At 44.6% G+C, this 24,000-nt stretch overlaps 1 protein-coding gene across 3 annotated transcripts in view; it reads right to left on the reverse strand.

Moving 5' to 3' along the window:
• prmt3 (protein arginine methyltransferase 3) overlaps window positions 1–17,344 on the reverse strand; it is a 146,112-nt gene extending 128,768 nt beyond the window's left edge. The window contains exons 1-2 of one of the 3 annotated variants that reach the window (XM_067993539.1): window positions 17,277–17,344; window positions 6,298–6,421 (exon numbers count right to left, since the gene is read on the reverse strand). In XM_067993539.1, the coding sequence (XP_067849640.1) occupies window positions 6,298–6,421; window positions 17,277–17,292 (140 nt within the window). In that variant the 5' untranslated portion in view covers window positions 17,293–17,344. Of the gene's footprint in view, window positions 1–6,297; window positions 6,422–17,055; window positions 17,194–17,239 lie in introns of those variants that run through there. The other 2 variants (XM_067993540.1, XM_067993541.1) reach the window with 2 other exon arrangements.
• Window positions 17,345–24,000: the final 6,656 nt, after the last annotated feature.

Raw genomic sequence — 24,000 nt, forward strand, 5'->3', positions numbered from 1 at the left:
ACAGAGTGACTGAGCACTTGGGCAAGTTTGAGCTGATCAAAGAAAGTCAGCATGATTTTGTGAAGGGTAGGTCATGCCTAGCTAATCTCATTGAATTATTTTGTTGTGGTCACTTGCATGGTTGATAGGGGACTGTCTATGGATGCTGTCTACATGGACTTCCAGAAGACATTTAATAAGGATATGCACAAGAGATTATTAGCAAAACTGAAAGCGCCTGGAATTGGGTTGGTTATTGGTTGGGAGGTAGGAGACAGAGAGCAGGGGTTAAAAGAATAGAATATTCTGATTGGCAGGATTTACAACCAATGACGGACTTTTGAAGTGCAGTCACTGTTGTAACGTAGGACATTAGGACATGGGTCGGAAATTGGTTAGGGGATAGGAGACAGAGAATAGGGATAAAGGGTGCGTACTCTGATTGGTGGGATGTGAGAAGTGATGTTCCCCAGGGATCTGTACAAGGCCCTCAGTTTTTCACCATATATATTAATGACTTGGATGAAGGAAGAGAGAGTTATATATTCAAGTTTGTTGATGACACTAAGTAAGGTGGCATAGTAAGTACTGCAGATGGTAGCAGGGAGTTACAAAGAGACATAGACAGACTAAGTGAGTGCGCAAAATTATGGCAGATGGAGTTTAATGTGGGGAAAGTGTGAAGTCATCAATTTGGAACCAATAAAGATAAAACTAAATATTTTGTGGGTCATTTGTTCTTATGTAAATATTTTCTTAATGGTGATAGGCTAGGAACAGTGGAGCAGCAAAGGGAGTTAGGTATCCATGTACACAAATCACTAAAAACTCGTGCACAGGTACAAAATGTAATCAAAAAGGCTAATGGGATGTTAGCCTTTATCTCAAGGAGGTTGGAAGACAAAGGGGAGGAAGCAATGCATCAGTTGTACAAAACCTTGGTCAAACCCCATCGGGTGTACTGCATTCAGGTTTGGGCACTGAATCTCAAGGTATACTGGCCTTGGAGAGAGTACAGAATAGATTCACCAGAATGATACTGGGATTTAAATTATGAGGACAGGTTGCATAAACTTGGCTTGTATTCCCTGGAGTATGGAAGATTGAGCATGATCTGATCAAGGTGTTTAAAATGTTAAAAGGATTTGATAGAGTAGATACGGAGAAACTATTTACTCTGGTGGGGGAATCAAGAACAATGGGCATAATCATAAAATTAGAGCTTGGCCATTCAGGAGTGAAATCATGAAGCACTTTTTCACACAAAGGGTAATGGAAACCTGAAACTCACTACCTCAAAAGGCTATGGATGCTGGGTCAATTGAAATTTCCAAGACAGAGATGGTATAGCCCTATGTGTCAGGGACATTTGAGAGCTAAAAGAAGTTGAGCTGATGGGAGGTAGAAAGCTACAAAATGAACTACTCTAATGCAAAAAAATCCAAGCTAACACTAAGATATGCTATGGAGGAGAACAATTTGCTCTATGAACAGAAGAGAAGGGTATGCGAGAACAGGACATTTATTTTAATACGAGATTTCAATCATCCTAATATAATCTTGAAATACCCAAGTGGTTTACAGTCAGAATCGGCAAATGTAATACATGACTACGTCAAGGAGCAGTCATGTATTACATTTGTGCCACAGCGTCAAGGAAGCCACAAGAGGCAATGCTCATCTTGATCTAAGATTCGCTAATGACCCAGAAAATGTACACCAGATGGAAGTTATAGCACCCCAGGGGGACTGCGGCCACAGAATGATCAGTTTTAACATGAAAGGGGAGTCAGAAATAACTGAGACCAAGAGCCAGAAACATAACTTTAAAAAGGGCTAAATTCAATGAAATGAGGGAACAACTAAAGCAAATACAATGGGGGGAAGTTTTTCAACAATATTTCAGTAGAAAACCAAGTCGAACATCTTTAAAGGCATAATGCTGAGCACGCAGGATAGATACATACCCAAACTCAACAAGCTCAGACTAAACAAATGTGACCTTGAATAGATTAACAAAAAAATTAAACAAGAGATTAAAAGGAAAATAACCTCTGAAAACTCTGCAGGTAAAAAGGGGAAGAGATTCACTGGGATGAGTGCAAGAAAATGCAGAAATGCATTAAGAGACCTAGATAAAAGCATGGCACTTGAAGATAAACATAAAAGTAAAAAATTATTTCAGTACCATAACAGCAAGGGACAGTCAAAAAAGGGGTGAAAACATGGAAGATGCAAACAGGCTTGAAACTGAGAATGAACATTATTATTCTGTATGATTATCTCCTCCAAATATTTACAAGGGAAGAGATGCGTCACATGCCCTCTACAAACAAAGATATCCTGAATAAAATCAATGACTTTGATATAAATTGGTTGGAAGACCTACAAAGGATAAAAGGGCTCAAAGCAAATAAATCCCCAGGGATAGATAGTATGTATCCCAGTGTGCTGACAGAACTAGGGAAGAGATTTGTGAAGCACTGACAATAATTACGAAGAAGTCAAGAAACTGGAGAGGTACCAATAGATTGGAAACAGGCTAACATGGTGCCTACAGTCAAAAAGGGTGACACAACAGGCACCGACAAATACCATAGAAACATTGGAATTGTGAGATGAGAAAAAAACCAAAGATGAAAAAACACCCATCTAGTTTACCTTCTACCATGCTGGTAGTCGCATAATATAAATTAGTCTTACTGCCATTCTATGTAAAGTAATGGAATCAATGATCAGGAGTAAACTTGAGGATCACCTGTACAATAATAATCGAGTGAACAGCAGTCAACGTGGAATCAGAAGGGGGGAGATCCTGCCTGACATACCTCCTCGACGTCTTTGAGGAAATGACATCCCAAGTCGACTGTGGAGAACCCGATGATACTTCAGTGTATCTTGACTTCCAGAAGGTTTTTGTCTAGTGTGGGCAGGGGGGCATTCTGAGTGGGGTGGCCTCAGGGCTCATATGCTGGGACTACCACTGTTACTCATTTACATACATTACATGGATTCAGAAACACAACAGGCCAGAAATCGCGCAGAGCGGTGAGGCAACGCTCGCCGCAGCTCCTGCAAATTTAATTAACGAAAATATTTACTGCAGGCTCTGTGGCATCCAATTGCTTGAATTTGAACTTGAACCAAAATGTGCGCTATCAACCCAGCCTCTGAGCAGCGTGAGTTGCCGCGCGGCTGGAAGCGTCTGTGAGGAGAAGACACGCCCACAAAATCTGTCAGGAAGAGAAGTCAGGCCCACAGGTTCAGGCTGCATTGCTCATGCAGGCAAGCAGACTTCATTCATTTAAAGTTGGTATTCTGGATGTCAATGTAAATAAAAATTTTAATTTTTTTTATATAAGAATCCAAAGAAATAATTGAACTAAATTGAGAGACAGGAGGGAAAAGTGAAAAAAAATTAAATTTTTTAATGACCAAAAACTATTAAAATAAAGAGTAATATGAGAATCCAAATTTTTAAAAGTTAATTTTTAGTCGTTTGGACAGCTTTGAATTAAAGGGCCATTGCACGATGCAATCAGAGAAATCATTGAAAAAGCGGCAACTTGCTTATCTGCCCAGCTGGAAAGTCACTAAATACGTCAACAAACAGGTACAGGTCTGATACCGGGTCTGAGCTAAGTTTTAAAAGTAAGGCCAACCGTACTTTTAAAACTTAGTTCAGACCCGGTATCAGACCTGTACCTGTTTGTTGGCGTATTATTTAGTGACTTTCCAGCTGGGTAGATAAGCAAGTTGCCGCTTTTTCAATGATTTCTCTGATTGCAGCGTGCAATGGCCCTTTAATTCAAAGCTGTCCAATCGCCGGCAAGCCACTAGGAGCAAGTTCATGATTTCCGCGTTTTACTGCACATGTGCCAACGCGGGAACTTGCTCCTTCAATTCACCACTAAAAACTGAGAGCGCTGTTGAGCTCCTCTGTTATTTCGGGAGCAATTTCTGGCCCAATGCTAAGTAGTCAAATTTACAGATGATACCAAATTAGGAGGGACAGTGGAATTGGAGAACCAGCTCACAAATTACAGAATGTGTTTGATAGACTATGTAAAAGTAAAGTAAGAAATATACGTACTCCATAAGTGATGTTAAAATGGCTAAGGATGAAGCTGAGAGAGACTTGGGAGTTTAGTACACTCAACACTAAACAGATCCAAGCAATACAGAGTAGCAGTCAACAAAGCAAACAGAATGCTGAACTACATAGCCAAAACAGTAGATCATAAGTTCGAGGTGGCAGTGAGCAAACTTTGTTTTGCTCAGGTCAGACTGCATCTTGAATACTGCATCCAGTTCTGGTCACCAAGAAACAAAGAGGACAGTCAAGTACCGGAGACAATACAAAGAGCCATAAGGCTGATCATTAGAGTCAGGGGCCTGGGTTATGAGGAATGACTGGAGACACTTGGCCTTTTCAGTCCAGAAAGGAGGCATCTGAGAGGTGCTCATAGAGATGTCATTTTGTGAAGGGAATGAAAAAAGTAAACCCAGAACATTACTTTAAATTTAAATGTAGAAAGGGAGCAGAGGTTCAAAACTAGTAACATGTAATTTTCAAGACTGTTAAGGAAATGCTTCTTCGCATAAAGAGTGATCAACATGTGGAATAGAATACCAGATTGAGTAGTGGAGGGAAAAGCCATGGAATCATTTAAGAAACAATTGGATGCTACTATGGAAGGCAGGGGGGCTTTAGGATGGATGAACTAAGATGGGTCGAATTGCCTTCCTCGTGCATAATTATTTTGTTTTAAGCAATAGAAAAGACATGCTAACCCTAGGTCTTGGGTATGTGGGGCTGTTCATCATGCCGACACAGTGCCAATACTAGTCAACAGGCAATTCATTCTTTTCCTTTGGAATCACTATCAGTTCCTATTTGGCATGTCATTCTCTACCTGTTCCGTGATCAGTCAGATTCTTGAAGTATATTAGAAACCTGTCAGCTAAAGCTGAGATTCTGCAACGAGACATACATTTTTTTCTCCAAAAGTCTTGATACATCCTAAACTTAGGACTCTACAAATGGCAGCCTCTTCTTCAGCTGCAGACATGTTTCTGCCCAAAACTTTCAAATGAGGGATAAATAGCCTGCCTCTCTCCATCTTTCTGAATTTGATGCAGCTGTATTGGCTGCTCACCAATCGTAATCTCATTGAGGATTCGGGATGACATTATTTTAACATTAGGTAGGTTATTAGTCCAGTGGCACCAAATGCTGGAGCACAAACGCCTAATACCAGGGAATGGAAGGATTCAATCCTTCATTTCACTCTGTTGGCAATCTGAGCCATTGGTGTATATGGAGGCACCAAACAGAGGCAAGGTGTCTTGCTGCAGACAAGGTAAGCTAGGATGAGGATGCGCAAATGGTTACCATTGTCTGCTTCCCTCATTACATCAGCAGCAGTCTGGGAACAGGCTTCCCTATCCACCTGCCATCTTGATGGATGACTTGGCAAGAACAATGGTGGGGATAAATTAGAGGGCTACTCATTATATGGCCCTCGAACCAATTGCAGCACCTTATGAAACTCCATAGTAGTCTTTGAACTGGATGGCCCGGGATTTTACCTGTAAAGCCAGATTGTTTAAAGGCTCCAACACTAATGTGCCTATGAATTCCTTCACTTTTCTTTTGGGGGGGGGGGGAATCCTCATGTGGGAGATTGCATCAACTGTGCCCAAGAAGGAAGGAGGAGGGTTGATCTCACCCCTAGACCTTTGAATATGCAACTCTTGAACGAGGCTCCAGGAAGAACAAAACAAAAGCCAAATTAGAACCTTTCCTCTCCTTTTTTGTTTAATGAGGAGGCACACACCCTCCATTCAGTGTTCCCCTACATGGCACAATTTAGATTATCGTCTCAACATGAGGGTCTGCTGGTATGAATCTGTGTCCCACCACTTTACGATACACACATTAGCTGTTGCTCAAGATTAATACTCAATTTCCCATTATTTCTACCTAATTTGGCGGGGGGGAGGGAACCAGGACATAGCAGCAGAGAGGAGAGACAAGGTGCATAGGGGAGTAAATCTGGAAACAAATTTCAGGGAAATGTAAAAATAATCGAGCAGTAATAGTTCAAATACCCTAATATAGGCAGGGGAAAAACAGTGTAAAGGGTAAGGAGGGTGAAAAATTCCTAAAATGTATACAGGAGAAAATGTGCATATTTCAGGAGTGTAAAACTTTTGTGACAATGCAATGCTAGCCATTTACATGAATAACACAATCAAACGTCTGTAGCGTGTTTCAATTTTGTAAAGCGTTATAAATGCAGAAACCTGACGCACCTCTCGCAAAATAGGCAGCGAACCTGCAATTGTTCCCCGCTCTGATCGTCATCGTCCCAGTCACACCACACCTCATCATCAAGCTCTGACAGTTCAGGCATCTCATCAGTAACATCTCCGCTGTCTAAAAGCAGAAATGAGAGAAGATCTGTCACAAAGACTGAGTTGTTGAATTATAAGCAACAGCATAAATCTCCACACAAAAAAAACTGAGCTTTGTTACAAGACTCAATCACAAAACCGGCCATCACAAAACATCATGCCATCTATTTGCGACATAAATAACTGCAAGTTGTTGTTGCTGTATGAATCACCTTTAACGTAGAAAAACTTCCTAATTCGCTCCACAGGACCAAAACTGACACCGAGCCAAAAAAGGAGATATTCGGAGGGGTGACTAAAAGTTTGGTCAAAGGGGTGGGTTTTAAGGAGAGTCTGAAAACAGGAGAAATGAAGGGGTTTAGGGTGGCAATTCCAGAGCTTAAGGCCTGAACAGCTGAAGGGCATGGGGAATGCGGAAGAGGCCAGAGTTGGAGAAATGCAGAGTTCTCGGGGGTTGTCGGGCTGGAGGAGGTTACAGAAATAGGGAGCAACGAGGCCATGGAGGGATTTGAAAAGAAGAGTGAGAATTTTAAATTTGAGGTTTTGATGGATCGGGAGCCAGTGTAGGTCAGCAAGCGGAGTGGTGATGGATGAGCGGGACTTGGTGCGGCTTAGGATACAGGCAGCAGAATTTCGGATGAGCTTAAATTATGGAGGCCAGAAGTGCATTGGAATAGTCGAGTCTGGAGATAACAAAAGCAAGGATGAGGCTTTCAGCAGCAGATGGCTAAAGGCTAATGGAATGTTGGTTTTTATCTCAAAAGAGGCTAGAATACAAAGAGGAGAAAAAGTTATACTTCTGTTGTACAGAGACCCCATCTGGAGTACATCATCCAGTTTTGGGCACTGCACCATAGGAAGGATATATCGGCCTTGGGAGAGCATGCAGCGCAGGTTCACCAGAGTAATTCTGGGGTTTAGAGGACTAAATTATAAGTTTTGGTTGCATAAACTTGGCTTGGCTTGAGTATAGAAGAATGATGGGTGATCTGATTGAGGTGTTTAAAATGTTAAACAGATTTAATAGGGTAAGACCATAAGAGATCGGAGCAGGAGTAGGCCATTCGGCCCCTCGAGCCTGCTCCACCATTCAATGAGATCATGGCTGATCTGATTTTTACCTCAACTCCACTTTCCCGCCCTTTCCCCATATCCTTTGACTCCCTTGCTGATCAAATATTTGTCTAACTCAGCCTTGAATGTATTCAATGACTCTGCCTCCACAGCTTTTTGGGGTAAAGAATTCCAAAGATTCACCACCCTCTGGGAGAAGAAATTCCTCCTCATTTCCGTCGTAAACGGGCGACCCCTTATTCTGAGACTATGCCCCCAGTTTTAGATTCCCCCATGAGGGGTAACATCCTCTCAGCAACAACCTTTTCGAGTCCCCTCAGAATCTTGTATGTTTCAATAAGATCTCTGCTCATTCTTCTGAACGCCAGTGAGTATAGACCCAACCTGTTCAATCTTTCCTCATAAGACAACCCTTCCATACCCGGAATCAACCGAGTGAACCTTCTCTGAACTGCCTCCAATGCAAGTATGTCCTTCCTTAAGGGCACCAGAACTGTACGCAGTACTCCAGGTGTGGTCTCACCAGCACCCTGTACAGTTGTAGCATGACTTCCCTGCTTTTATACTCCATCCCCCTAGAAATAAAGGCCAATATTCCATTTGCCTTCCAGATTACCTGCTGCACCTGTATGTTGACTTTTTGTGTTTCATGTACGAGGACACCCAGATCCCTCTGTACCGCAGCATTTTGTAGTATTTCTCCATTCAAATAAGATTTTGTTTTTTTATTTTTACTCCCAAAGTGGATGACTTCACATTTTCCCACATTACATTCCATCTGCCAAATTTTTGCCCATTCGCTTATCCTGTCAATATCCCTTTGCAGACACTTTGTGTCCTCATCGCAACTTGCTTTTCCACCACCTTTGTATCACCAGCAAATTTGGCCACAAGACACTCTGTTCCTTCATCCAAGTCATTAATATATATTGTAAATAGTTGAGGCCCCAGCACTGAGCCCTGCGGCACCCCACTAGTTACAGATTGCCATTTTGAAAATGACCCTTTTATCCTGACTCTTTGTTTTCTGTTAGTTAGCCAATCCTCTATCCATGCCAGTATATTACCCCCAACACCATGAGCTCTTATCTTGTGCAGTAATCTTTTATGTGGCACCTTATCGAATGCCTTTTGGAAACACAAATATACTGCATCCATTGGTTCCCCTTTGTCCACCCTGCCCGTTACTTCCTCAAAGAACTCTAATAAATTTGTCAGACATGATTTCCCCATCATGTTGACACTCCTTGATTGTATTATGAGTCTCCAAATGTCCTGCTACTACTTCCTTAACAATGGATTCTAGCATTTTTCCCAATGGCAGATGTTAGGCTAATTGATCTATAGTTACCTGCTTTCTGTCTCCCTCCCTTCTTGAATAGGGGTGTTACGTTTGCGGTTTTCCAATCCGCTGGGACCTTTCCAGAATCTAGTGAATTCTGGAAGATTGCAACCAATGCAAATTAATGGGTCTAAAGGCTGACAAGTCCCCTGGATCTGATGGCTTTCATCCGAGGGTCTTAAAGGAAGTGGCCACAGAGATGGCCACTTCCTTTAAGATCCTCGGATGCAAGCCATCAGGTCCAGGGGACTTGTCAGTCTTTAAACCCATTAGTTTACCTCGTACTTTTTCTCTAGTAATAGTGGTTGTTTTTAGTTCCTCCCTCCCCTTTGCCCCTTGATTTTCTACTATTATTGGTATGTTATTAGTGTCTTCTACTGTGAAGACAGATACAAAATATTTGTTCAATTCCTCTGCCATTTCCTTGTTTTCCATTATTATTTCCCCAGTCTCATCCTCTAAGGGACCAATGTTTACTTTAGCTACCCTCTTCCTTTTTATAAACTTGTAGAAGCTTTTACTGTCAGTTTTTATATTTCTTATGAGAGTTTACTCTCAATTTATTTTCTCCCTCTTTATTATTCTTTTAGTCATCCTTTGCTGGTTTTTAAAGTTTTCCCAATCTTCGGGCTGACCAGCAATCTTTGCCACGTTGTATGCTTTTTCTTTTAACCTGATACCATCCTCGATAAGGGGGAGATAAGGAGAAACTATTTGCTCTGGTGGAGGAATCAAGAATAAGAGGACATAATCTTAAAATTAGAGCTAGGCCATTCAGAAGTGAAATCAGGAAGCACTTTTTCACACAAATGGTAGTAGAAATCTGGAAGCCTCTCCCCCAAAAGGTTGTGGATACTGGTCAATTGGAGTTTTCAAGACTGACAGATAGATTTTTGTTCGGTAAGGGATATGGAGCAAAGGCAGGTAAATGGAGCCAAGTTGCAGATCAGCCATGATCTAATTGAATGGCAGAGCAGGCTCGAGGGCCTGAATGGCCTACTCCTGGTCCTTATGTTCCTATGGGCTAAGGCGTATGCAGAAACAGGCGATGTTATGGAGGTGGAAGTAGGCAATGGAGAGGATATGGGGTCGGAAGCTCAGCTCAGGGTCAAATCGTATGCCAAGGTCGCGAACAGTCTGGTTCAGCCTGAGGCAGTAGCCAGGGAGGGAGATGGAGTAGGTGGCGAGCATTCCTACCCCTGGTGCCAGGGTCAAGGATGTCACTGAGTGGCTGCAGAACATTCCGGAGGGGGAGGGTGAACAGCCAGAGGTCGTGGACCACGTGGGTACCAACGACATAGGTAGAAAGAGGGATGAGGTCCTGCAGGAAGATCTTAAGGAGTTAGGAAAGAGATTAATAAGCAGGACCTCAAAAGATAGTAATCTCCAGATTACTCCTGGTGTCACGCACTAGCAAGGATAGAGATAGGAGGATCGAGCAGATGAATGCGTGGCTGGAGAGATGGTGCAGGAGGGAGGGCTTTAGATTCCTGGGGCATTGGGACCAATCCTGGGGGAGCTGAGACATGTACAGGCTAGACGGGTTGTACCTCAATGGAGCTGAGACCAATGATCTCACAGGGAGGTTTGCTAGTGCTGTCTGGAGGGGGGGGGGGGGGGGCGGGGGAGGGTTTAAACTAATTTGGCAGGGTGATGGGCACCAGGATGTAGCATTAGAAAGGAAAAACAAGGTGCACAAAGGATCGGGAGAGAAAGATAGCACTAGAATAAGAAATAGTACAGTATTAGATGGGATCAGACTAAGAGAGAGTACAAGAAAGTCTAAGATTGGTTTCCAGTGCATGAGGGTAAACGCACGAAACGCAATAAACAAGTTTGGCGAGCTGCAGGCGCAATTAGCCACATGGGAATCGAATGTTGTGGCGTTAACGGAGACCTGGCGCAAAAGAGGGCAGGATTGGGTACGAAATATTCCTGGATTCAAGGTGTTCAGGAAAGATAGGGAAGAAAAGAAAGGAGGGGGGGTGGTAGCAGTATTGATTAACGAGAACATTGCAGGACTGGAGAGAAAGGATGTCCTGGAGGAATCAAGGACAGAATCTATTTGGTTAAAGTTAAGAAACAACAGAGGTGCCATTGCACTACTGGGTGTAGTCTACAGGCCACCAACTGGTGGGAAGGATATAGAGGAGCAAATTTGCAGGGAAATTACAGAGAGGTGCAAAAGCCATAGAGTAGTGATAACTGGGGACTTCAACTATCCTAATATAGACTGGGATAGCAATAATATAAGGGGCAAAGAGGGGGAGGAATTTTTGAAATGTGTTAAGGAGAACTTTCTTGACCAGTACGTTTCCAGCCCAACGAGGAAGGAGGCATTGCTGGATCTGGTTCTGGGGAATGAGGCAGGCCAAGTGGAGCAAGTGTCAGTGGGGGAGCATTTAGGGAGCAGTGATCATAGTATCATAAGGTTTAGAACAGCTATGGAAAAGGACACGGACCACTCTAAAATAAAAATGCTCAATTGGAGGAGGGCTAATTTCATTGGGATGAGAACAGATCTAGGCTGAATATAGAAAATTCAGAGGGAAATAAGAGGGACAAAGAGAGAGTATGAGAATAGACTAGCGGCCAACATAAAAGGGAATCCATAAGTCTTCTATAGGCATGTAAACAGTAAACGGGTAGTAAGAGGAGGGGTGGGGGTGATTAGGGACCAAAAAGCAGATTTACTCATGGAGGCAGAGGGCATGGCCAAGGTACTAAATGAGTACTTTGCATCTGTCTTTAACAAGGAAGAAGATGCTGCCAGAGTCTCAATAAAGGAAGATGTCGTTGAGATACTGGAGGTACTAGAAAGGCTAGCTGTACTTAAAGTAGATAAGTCATCCGGTCCGGATGGGATGCATCCTAGGTTGCTGATGGAAGTAAGGGTGGAAATTGCGGAGGTACTGGCCATAATCTTCCAAACATCCTTAGATATGGGGGTGACGCCAGAGGACTGGAGAATTGCAAATATTACACCCTTGTTCAAAAAAGGGTGTGATGATAAACCCAGCAACTACAGGCCAGTCAGTTTAACCTCAGTGGTGGGAAAACTTTAAGAAACGATAATCCGGGACAGAATTAGCAGTCACTTGGACAAGTGTGGATTGATTAGGGATAGCCAGCGCAGATTTGTTAAAGGCAAATCGTGTTTAACTAACTTAATTGAGTTTTTTGATGAGGTAACAGAGAGGGTCGATGAGGGCAATGCAGTTGATGGGGCGTATATGGACTTTCAAAAGGCGTTTGATAAAGTGCCGCGTAATAGGCTCGTCATCAAGATTGAAGCCCATGGAATAAAAGGGGGAGTAGCAGCATGGATACAGAATTGGCTAAGTAACAGGAAACAGAGAGTAGTGGTGAACGGTTGTTTTTCGGACTGGAGGAAGGTGTATAGTGGTGTTCCCCAGGGGACGGTAACAGGACCGCTGCTTTTCTTGATATATATTAATGACTTGGACTTGGGTGGACAGGGCATAATTTCCAAATTTGCAGATGACACAAAACTTGGAAGTGCAGTGAACAGTGAGGAGGATAGTGATAGACTTAAGGAGGATATAGACAGGCTGGTGGAATGGGTGGACATGTGGCAGATGAAATTTAATGCAGAAAAATGCGAAGTGATACATTCCGAAGGAAGAATGAGGAGAGGCAATATAAACTAGAGGGCACAATTCTAAAAGGGGTACGGGAATAGAGAGATCTGGGCGTATATGTGCACAAATCATTGAAGGTGGCAGGGCAGGTTGAGAAAGCGGTTGAAAAAGCATACGGGATCCTGGGCTTTATAAATAGAGGCATAGACTACAAAAGTATGGAAGTCATGATGAACCTTTATAAAACACTGGTTCAGCCACAACCGAAGTATTGTGTCCAATTCTGGGCACCGCACTTTAGGAAAGATGTGAAGGCTTTAGAGAGGGCACAGAAGAGATTTACTAGAATGATTCCAGGGATGAGGGACTTCAGTTACATGCATAGACTGGAGAAGCTGGGGTTGTTCTCCTTAGAACAGAGAAGGTTAAGAGGAGATTTGATAGAGGTATTCAAAATCATGAAGGGTCTATACAGAGTAGATAGAGAGAAACTGCTCCTATTGGCAGAAGGATCAAGAACCAAAGGGCACAGATTTAAGGTGATTGGCAAAAGAACCAAAGGCGACATGAGGAAAAACTTTTTCACACAGCGAGGTTAGGATCTGGAATGCACTGCCCGAGGGGGTAGTGGAGGCAGATTCAATCACGGCTTTCCAAAGGAAACTGGATAAGTACTTGAAAGGAAAAAAATTGCAGGGCTATGGGGATGGGGTGGGGGGTGGGGAGTGGGACTAGTTGGATTGCTCTTGCATAGAGCCGGCGTGGTCTCGATGGGCCGAATGGCCTCCTTCTGTGCTATAACCTTTCTATGATTCTATAATTCCTCCTGGCCCACAAGGCAACAAGGAAAATTTTAAATTACTTACCTTTCGGAGCCTCTTCTGGCCCCGTATCCACATGCCGCCAGATCGGCCTAGAAGGGAAACCGCAACGGCTTCCCTTAGCAGGCTCCAAGTTAAAATTGTGCTTGGGTCATTGGAACCCAAACTGCATCTTTAAAGAAGGATCCCACTGTCTTCCCGGCAGACGTCCTACTCACCTGCTCAAAACAGGTTAAAATTGCAACCTGCGGGAAGGCAGCTGGATCGAAGGGGTAAACCACTGCAGCCATTTTAACTGCCCATCAGGCCATTTTCCGCTAAGTGAGCAGGGTTAAAATCAGTCCATTTGTGTCAATGCAAAGTAATTTTGGTTATTAATACAATAGTGACAGAAGACCACAAAAGCCCTGAGGTGTGAGCGCCCTCCAAGAGGCCATCTCATCTCAATTTGAGTTCTCACAGATGGCAGATTTCACAAGATACTTATTAGTGTGGAAGGACATTCAGCCCTTAATACATCCATCCACAGCAATACTACCCACCCCACTGCAACATTTAATTGTTTCTTAAATGATGCAGGGTTTTCACCTGCACCAGTCTGCAGTGAAGTTCATTCCAAGTGTTTATCACTCTCTCTGAATGAAGAAAAACCTCCTAATATTAGTCTTTAAGTTACCTTTTACTAGTTTGAGCCTGTGTCCCCTTGTCTACTCCCACTGTTTAATTGAAAGTAGTTTTCCAGATTCACCATTGTTCGCCAAATAATATGTATCGTGCCTCGAAATATAATTTGGGTTCAGGCCTGTCAAATCAATACACAACTACACAAATGTATATATTTAAAATAAATCAATTTAAACTTAATTTACGACAGACTTCAAGTATACCAGCAAGGCAGCAACAGGAACATAGCAGTAAGAAAACATTGCATTGCATTCCCACTATGGGGCAACCTTACCAACAGGACAGTGATTATCTGTGTCCTGGGTACTACGCCAGACAAGGTTTTTGATCCCCCGCGCAGGATTTACCGTTGCTCCCTGTCTATGTGTAGACTCTCTTCCTTTATACCCTTTCTTATCACTGCTATGCGACAGCTCTGCTGCAACTCCCTTTTACTTCCCAGCTTTCACATGAACGTTATTACACTTGTCTGAGCAGATGGCAACCCTTTGCTGCTGATGTCCTTGCTATTCACAAACGTCAACTACTTTTCATCCAGCATATGCTTTCCCTTTCTGATAGCCATTCGACTTCCAACTTACGTGTCCAAAGACTCCTTTCGTATACCCAACTTCAGCATTTCCCACACAGGCATTTGCATGTTATCTGATTTGTTCTCAAACAGGCTTCATTCCAATTATTGATTAGCTATTTCAAAATATTATGATTTAAAACTGTATAAACTGCATCGTGTTTCTTAACGAAAAGCTAAACTTTCACACTGCTATGATTATATATAAAAAACAAAACAGAGAAACTGGCAAGTTTCCTCAAAATTCTGCTGTTATCCTGATTTGCCTTTTCCATTCTGGTTTATTACATTCATCCAAAGTTATTATCCAACACTATACCACTCACTATCTTATATACCTCTATACAATCATTTCTCAGTTGGACAAGTTGGGCCTGTATACATTGGAGTTTAGAAGAATGAGAGATGATCTTATTGAAACATATAAGATCCTGAGGGGACTTGAAGGGGTAGATGCTGAGAGAATGTTTCCCCATGAGGGAGAGACTAGAACTAGGGGACACAGTTTAAAAATAAGGGGTCGCCTATTTAAGACGGAGATGAGGAGAAATTTTTTCTCTCGGAGGATCGAGAGTCTGTGGAACTCCCTTCCCCAGGTGGAGGCAGGGTCATTGAATATTTTTAAGGCTGAGGTGATTAGATTCCTGATTAACAAGGGAGTCAAAGGTTATAGTAGGTAGACGGGAAAGTAGGATTAAGGTCACAATCAGATCAGCCATGATCTTATCAAATGGCAGAGCAGGCTCGAGGGACCGAATGGCCTGCTCCTGCTCTTAATTCGTATGTTCGTATTGTTTTAGCAATGCAGTTCAACATTCTTTTATCTTTGTTAATTGCTATTCTGTATTGGTTGGTCATGTTTGCTGGGATTCTCCTCTTTGGACAGAGTTCCGGATCAACCCAGACCTACTTTCCTAGGTCAGGGTTCACCCTGTATGCACAGCAGGCTCCCAATGGAATTCCCACCGCCAAGATGGAGCCCGCCAGTGCAAAGGGCAGTAAATCCCAGCAGTGCAGTAGCGGGGACACCGCTGCAGTACCAGAAGAGGCAGCGAAGGACCCTAAAAAATGGCAGAAGCTCCCCAAACATCGATCAAGGCTCTCACTGAAGGCCTCAGTGGGTCCTACCGCCTACCTCTACATGGCAGTGCTGGCAAGTGGCAGTAAGTGGGCAGACAGGAACAAAACACTCCTGGGGCCTATGTCCTTCGCATGTAGTGGACAGAAATGCACAGCCAGCGCCAATCCTGGATGGGACGGAGGAAGGGGAATCACAATCGGGGCGGTCAGGCGGCAGTAGGTCGTACAGCACTCTCATTCTCAGCCACAATCCCGATCGACTGCTGGCAGGGTCGCAGAAGAGAATTAACTGATGAGCGTGGAGCTGACCAAGACTCCTAGGTCTCTTTCAACCTCATCCTTCGCTACTTCATCACCATTCATTGAGTACACACGGTCCCCATTTTTCCTTCCTACGCAGAATACTTTACACTTGTTTGCATTTAATTTCACCAGGCATTGCTCAACCCACTCACATATTTTGCTTAGCTCGTTCTGTTGTTTCTGGGCTGCCTCCTTCATTTCCACTGCTCTTCCTACTTTGTATCAACTACAAATTTAACCAATTTGCACTGAATCGAAGTCCAAGCCATTGGTGTAAATTAGAAACACTGAGCCCTGGGGCCCACTCAGTTCTCTCCCCCGTCCCCCAAATCACATTACCCTCAGCTACGGGCTCTTATCCATACCCAAGTTTTGCCGAATCCCCACAGCTTTGAGCTTAATTAGTTAACTTACACATGGAACTTTATCAAGTGCCTTTTTGAGGTTTAAGTACACGAGTAACACATAGCTCCATTTGTTCAAATGGATGTGTTATTGCATGGATCTCACCCCTTGTGCCTATAAATTGCACGCCCAGCATTTCCTTGATGCTGACAGCCCTGTCGTTTGTCAACACACCCTTTCCTCATGCTCTGACAATTGTAAACAATTTTACACCAAGTTATAGTCCAACGATTTTATTTTTAATCCCACAAGCTTTCGGGGGCTTTCCCCTTGTTCCACACCGCCTGAGGAAGGGGAAAGCCCCCGAAAGCTTGTGGGATTAAAAATAAAATCGTTGGACTATAACTTGGTGTTGTAAAATTGTTTACAATTGTTAACCCCAGTCCATCACCGGCATCTCCACATCATGCTCTGACAAGTCACTGCTCCGTGTAAAGACTTAAAACCAGTGTCACCAGCATGTGATGATGTGGAGATGCCGGTGATGGACTGGGGTTGACAATTGTGAACAATTTTACAACACCAAGTTATAGTGCAGCAATTTTATTTTAAATTCACAAGCTTTCGGAGGCTTCCTCCTTCCTCAGGTAAATGAGGAAGGAGGAAGCCTCCGAAAGCTTGTGAATTTAAAATAAAATTGCTGGACTATAACTTGGGGTTGTAAAATTGTTTACAACCAGCATGTGATGCAGCGGCTTCGACAGCCAGCTAGAAGTTTAATGATCATCAAGCAGGCCTTGCAACCCATAATACTTTACACACAGAAATATTCACCGAGGAGTTTGTGCACGGTGGCGGTGGCGCTTGATGCACGATGTTAAAATAATGGAAAGTGCAGGCACGAATGACGCTGCTTCAGTTGCAGTCCACACGGACCCGAACTCGCAGACCCAGCGGGAGAGCGCGAGTCCAGGGCCCGCGACATTGTGACCGATTGTTGCTCAATGTAACACTTCACCTTCCTGTTCATTCATCTTTCACCCACGTGTGTTTACCTCGGCTTTCGACCATGTTCAATCTGCAAGAGCCAGAAGAAACCCCATCCACTTCCAGGTCAGTGGGATGGTTTAGACTGAGGAAATAGGAAGCAGATGTATATCTTTTTTTTTTATTTAAAAAAAAATGAGTTCGGTTTAACCCTCTCTCCATTCATATATTTTCAAGCGATGCGATATGCCGCAGATTAGACCCAACACTGAAATCCCGAGCAAAATCAAATTTGTTAGGACTGGTCTCCAATTACAATGTATTTTCCCTTTTAGCCCCATCTAGTGCTGTCACTGAGAATTTACAACGTTTGGGTAAATTGATCAAACCAAGGAGGGCAGTAGCAGCAATAATGTTTACTGGCGGGGGGGGGGGGAAGAGGTTTATGTTCAGGCAATTTCAATTTCTGAAATAGCAAGCAAACATCTCCTGTCAAAAAAACTCAATGTTGTAAATACACATCTGAATGAAAAAAAAGGTCAGAATTGTAATCTAGAATGAAAGCAAGTCCCTTTGTAGGACGAGAGAAAATAAAAGGAGAAGGGAATATTTTAAAAGTATATTTCTAGTGTTTTCTGTTTATATTCTAATGTTCCAGCATTTTTTCTTTTTATTTCAAGTCTCATATTTGCTGCTGCTGCTGCCCTTCCCCACCACAACAAATGCTGCTAGCCCCGTCCACAACTGGATGTCACGTGTTTCTTATCCCAGATTACCATGCAATTAAAACATTTTCCTATTTTATTGCTGGCTTTGAAGTAAAACGGTAAGATTTTCTTACGAAAGGTCATGGACCTGAAATATTAACCCTGTTCTCTCCACAGATGCTGCTTGACTTGCTGAGTATTTCCAGCATTTCCTGCATCCGCAGTATTTTGCTTTGGTTTTAAGAGTAAAATTTTGGGACAGAGTGCAAATGTTTTCCCAATTTTTCTTCTAAGATTTACTGCAGACTGCTTTGCTTGCAACCAGTCAAGATGGTGATGCAAGTTCACCTCTGGGAGGACAGGGGAGCTAGTATACTCTCAATGGAATCAAGAAGTCATCCGTCAATTGATCAACCAAGAGGTCATTAAGTATTAATGCATAAAATCTACAAACATTTTTACAAGGACACTAGTTTGGTATTTCATGGAATTATGGAATGTGAGCCACAAAACTCTGGCAAAATTTCAGAAGTCCATGCAATAAATACATAATTTGACTTATCAGTCAATGCAAGCAGTTTAGGACCAGAAGATTGTGGGCTTGTGGAATGCACTACCAGAGTCAGTGATTGAGCAGCAACCATGTCAACATTTAAGGATAGGTTAGATAGGTGGTCGAAGGAAAGTGAGATAAAGTTTTTTAAAAAAGGGGAGCAGGCGGGCAGATAAGGACGACAGCTCACATGGAGGATAAGAACTTAAGAAATAGGAGCAGGAGTAGGCCAATCGGCCCCTCGAGCCTGCTCCGCCATTCAATAAGATCATGGCTGATCTGATCTGATCCTAACCTCAAATCTAAATTCATGTCCAATTTCCTGCACGCTCCCCGTAACCCCTAATTCCCTTTACTTCTAGGAAACTGTCTATTTCTATTTTAAATTTATTTAATGATGTAGCTTCCACAGCTTCCTGGGGCAGCAAATTCCACAGACCTACTACCCTCTGAGTGAAGAAGTTTCTCCTCATCTCAGTTTTGAAAGAGCAGCCCCTTATTCTAAGATTATGCCCCCTAGTTCTAGTTTCACCCATCCTTGGGAACATCCTTACCGCATCCACCCGATCAAGCCCCTTCACAATCTTATATGTTTCAATAAGATCGCCTCTCATTCTTCTGAACTCCAATGAGTAGAGTCCCAATCTACTCAACCTCTCCTCACATGTCCACCCCCTCATCAGGTAAAGGCCCAGGCTCGAGGGCCTACCCGCACTCGGAGCGGAGCTACAGGCGGGAGCGGACCTAGGAGAGAGCGCGGGACTCGGAGACTACTAAAGGCCCAGGCTCGAGGGCCTACCCGCACTCGGAGCGGACCTAGGAGAGAGTGTGGGACTCAGAGACTACTAAAGGCCCAGGCTCGAGGGCGTACCCGCACTCGGAACGGAGCTACAGGCGGGAGCGGACCTAGGAGAGAGCGTGGGACGCAGAGACTACTAAAGGCCCAGGCTTGAGGGCCTACCCGCACTCGGAGCGGACCTAGGAGAGAGCGCGGGACTCGGAGACTACTAAAGGCCCAGGCTCGAGGGCCTACCCGCACTCGGAGCGGAGCTACAGGCGGGAGCGGACCCAGGAGAGAGCACGGGACTCGGAGACTACTAAAGGCCCAGGCTCGAGGGCCTACCCGCACTCGGAGCGGACCTAGGAGAGAGCGCGGGACTCGGAGACTACTAAAGGCCCAGGCTCGAGGGCCTACCCGCACTCAGAGCGGAGCTACAGGCGGGAGCGGACCTAGGAGAGAGCACGGGACTCGGAGACTACTAAAGGCCCAGGCTCGAGGGCCTACCCGCACTCGGAGCGGACCTAGGAGAGAGCGCGGGACTCGGAGACTACTAAAGGCCCAGGCTCGAGGGCCTACCCGCACTCGGAGCGGAGCTACAGGCGGGAGCGGACCGAGGAGAGAGCGCGGGACTCGGAGACTACTAAAGGCCCAGGCTCGAGGGCCTACCCGCACTCGGAGCGGAGCTACAGGCGGGAGCGGACCTAGGAGAGAGCGCGGGACTCGGAGACTACAGAGAGGCAATCGGTGAAAAAAACAAGGATTGACGTCACAGGACAGCGGGTAGGTGATTGGCGAGTCGATAAAGGGAGCAGCGGAGGCCTGAGGTGAGTAATTAAACTCACCTACGTGAGTCTTTTTCCCCAGCGGGGAAGGAGCTTCGCGGGCTTTTTCAAAGGCAGGGGGCGAGGCCAATTCATTGGTACCCGTATATAGGTGGAGCGGTTGCTAAACCCGAGACACTACACTAGTAGTGACTCCCACCTCCTCTAACCTTTTGGGGGACAGAGGGAATTTAAAGGGTAGGTTCGATTTTATATTTTGTTTTCAGGGACTTAACTCCTGGATAAATAAGAAGCAAAAAGTAATCCAAAGTGGGACGTCACCAAGGAAGAGGTAAGTGATTGGTTGGTGAGTATTTTCCTGCTGAATTTGTCTAAGGTTAGAGTTTGTGGATTCTCGGGTCTCTGTTGTGTAGTGGGGGACTGCTGTTCAGCAAGGGCCCTTGAGTATACCTTTTAATTGAAGTGAAATTGGTGGGATTCATTTAATTTGAATTAATTAGTTAAAGGGTAAGTCATGTCAGGACAGCCCAGCCCCGTGTTATGCTCTTCCTGCTCTATGTGGGAAATCAGGGACCCTTCCGGTGTCCCTGACGACCATGTGTGCGGGAAATGTATCCAGCTGCAGCTACTGACAAACCGCATTGCGGCACTGGAGCTGCGGATGGAATCATTATGGAGCATTCGCGATGCTGAAAACGTTGTGGTTAGCACGTTTAGTGAGATGGTCACACCGCAGGTAAAGGTTGTACAGGCAGGAAGTAAGTGGGTGACCTCCAGGCAGAGTAAGAGGAGCAGGCAGGCAGTGCAGGGGTCCCCTGTGGCCGTCCCCCTCTCAAACAAATATACCGCTTTGGATATTGTTGAGGGGGATGACTTATCAGGGGAGGGCAGCAGCAGCCAACTTCCTGGCACCAGGGGTAGCTCTGCTGCACAGGCTGGGAGGAAAAAGAGTGGAAGAGCTATAGTGGTAGGGGATTCTATCGTAAGGGGAACAGACAGGCGTTTCTGTGGCCGTAAACGTGACTCCAGGATGGTTTGTTGCCTCCCTGGTGCCAGGGTCATGGATGTCACTGAGCGGCTTCAGGGCATTCTCAAGGGGGAAGGTGAGCAGGCAGAGGTCGTGGTCCACATTGGGACCAATGACATAGGTAGGAAGGGAGATGAGGTCCTGCATCAAGAATTTAGGGAGCTAGGTAGAAGATTAAAGAGCAGGACCTCAAAGGTTGTAATCTCTGGATTACTCCCAGTGCCACGGGCTAGTGAGTATAGAAATAGGAGGATAGAACAGATGAATGTGTGGCTAAAGAGTTGGTGCAGGAGGGAGGGTTTCAGTTTTCTGGATCACTGGGCCTGCTTCTGGGGAAGGTGGGACTTGTACAAGTCGGACGGGCTGCATCTGAATCAGAGCGGGACAAATATCCTTGCGGGGAGGTTTGCTAGCACTGTTGGGGGGGGTTTAAACTAACTTGGCAGGGGGATGGGATACAGAGTGGAGCTACAATAGGGGGTGATGTGCAGCCAAATATTGAGAAAAAAACAAGTCAGCTTGGAAAACAGGGCAAATATGTAAGGGCAAGGCTGGATGGCATCTATTTTAATGCAAGGAGTCTTGCAAATAAGGTGGATGAACTGAAGGTGTTGATAAACACATGGGAGTATGATATTGTTGCTGTCACAGAGACATGGTTGAGGGAGGGGCAAGACTGGCAGCTCAATATTCCGGGGTACAGAATCTTCAGGCGAGACAGAGGGGGAGGTATAAGAGGAGGGGGGGGTCGCAATATTAATTAAAGAATCAATTACTGCCATAAGGAGGGATGATATATTAGCAGGTTCCTCAAATGAGGCCATATGGGTGGAGCTTAAAAACAAAAAGGGGGCAAGCACTTTGATGGGTGTGTACTATAGACCCCCAAACAGTCAGGGGGAGATAGAGGAACAGATATGCAGGCAAATCTCAGAAAATTGTGCAAATAATAGGGTAATAATAGTGGGGGATTTCAACTTCCCCAATATTAACTGGGATACTCAGTGTAAAATGCTTAGAGGATACAAAATTCTTAACGTGCATCCAGGAGAGCTTTTTGAGCCAGCATGTAGAAAGTCCTACAAGAGAGGGGGCGGTACTGGACCTAATTCTAGGGAATGTGGCCGGCCAAGTGGAAGAAGTGCTAGTAGGTGAGCACTTTGGTGACAGTGACCATAATTCAGTGAGATTTAAGGTGGTCATGGAAAAGGACAGGGAGGGGCCGGAAATAAAGGTTCTAAATTGGGGGAAGGCCGATTTTAATAGGATAAGGCAGGATCTGGCCAAAATGGACTGGGATCAGCTGCTTGTAGGAAAATCCGCATCGGAGCAATGGGAGTCTTTCAGAAGGGAGATTGAGACCATACAATGGCAACATGTTCCCGTAAAGGTCAAGGGTGGTTCCAAGAACTCCAGGGAACCTTGGATGTCAGGGGATATACGAGAATGGATTAGGAAAAAAAGGAGGGCTTTTGGCAGATACAAAAGGCTAAGGACGGAGGAAGCCCTAGAGGAGTACAAAAAGTGCAGGGGGATACTTAAAAAGGAAATTAGGAGATCAAGGAGGGGCCATGAAAAAACACTGGCGAGCAAAATAAAGGAAAATCCTAAGATGTTTTATAAGTATATTAAGGGTAAGAGGATAACTAGGGAAAAAATAGGGCCCATTAGGGCCAAAAATGGCAATCTGTGTGTGGAGCCGGAAGATGTAGGAGGGGTTCTAAATGAATTTTTTGCATCTGTTTTCACTATGGAGAAGGACGACGTAGACATAGAAATACGACAGGGGGACTGTGATATACTCGAACATATTAACATCGAGCGGGAGGAGGTATTGGCGGTTTTAGCAGGCCTAAAAATGGATAAATCCCCAGGCCCGGACGAAATGTATCCCAGGCGACTGTGTGAGGCAAAGGAGGAGATTGCGGGGGCTCTAACACATATATTCAGAACCTCTCTGGCCACAGGGGATGTGCCAGAGGACTGGAGAACCGCTAATGTAGTACCATTATTCAAGAAGGGGAGTAGGGAAAAACTGGGAAACTACATGCCAGTGAGCCTAACATCAGTGGTAGGAAAATTATTGGAAAAAATTCTGAAGGACAAAATTAGTCTCCACTTGGAGAAGCAAGGATTAATCAGGGATAGTCAACATGGCTTTGTCAAGGGAAGATCATGTCTGACTAATTTGATTGAATTTTTTGAGGGGGTGACTAGGCGTGTGGATGAGGGTAACGTAGTGGATGTGGTATACATGGATTTCAGTAAGGCCTTCGATAAAGTCCCGCACAGGAGACTGGTCAAGAAGGTACGAGCCCATGGAGTCCAGGGTGCCTTGGCACTTTGGATACAAAACTGGCTTAGTGGCAGAAGGCAGAGGGTGATGGTCGAAGGTTGTTTTTGTGACTGGAAGCCTGTGGCCAGTGGGGTACCACAGGGATCTGTGCTGGGGCCCTTGCTGTTTGTGGTCTACATTAACGACTTGGATATGAATGTAAAAGGTATGATCAGTAAGTTTGCTGATGATACAAAAATTGGTAGGGTGGTAAATAGCGTGGAGGATAGCCTCAGTCTGCAGGACGATATAGATGGGTTGGTCAGATGGGCGGAACAGTGGCAAATGGAATTTAACCCGGAAAAGTGCGAGGTGATGCACTTTGGAGGGACTAACAAGGCAAGGGAATACACAATGAATGGGAAGACCCTAGGCAAGACAGAGGGTCAGAGGGATCTTGGTGTGCAAGTTCACAGATCCCTGAAAGCGGAGGAACAGGTAGATAAGGTGGTAAAGAAGGCATATGGGATACTTGCCTTTATTAGCCGAGGCATAGAATATAAGAGCAAGGAGGTTATGATGGAGCTGTATTAAACACTGGTTAGGCCACAGCTGGAGTACTGTGTGCAGTTCTGGTCGCCACACTACAGGAAGGATGTGATCGCTT

Source organism: Heptranchias perlo, chromosome 12 (genome assembly GCF_035084215.1).
Source record: "Heptranchias perlo isolate sHepPer1 chromosome 12, sHepPer1.hap1, whole genome shotgun sequence".
NCBI lineage: Eukaryota > Metazoa > Chordata > Chondrichthyes > Hexanchiformes > Hexanchidae > Heptranchias > Heptranchias perlo.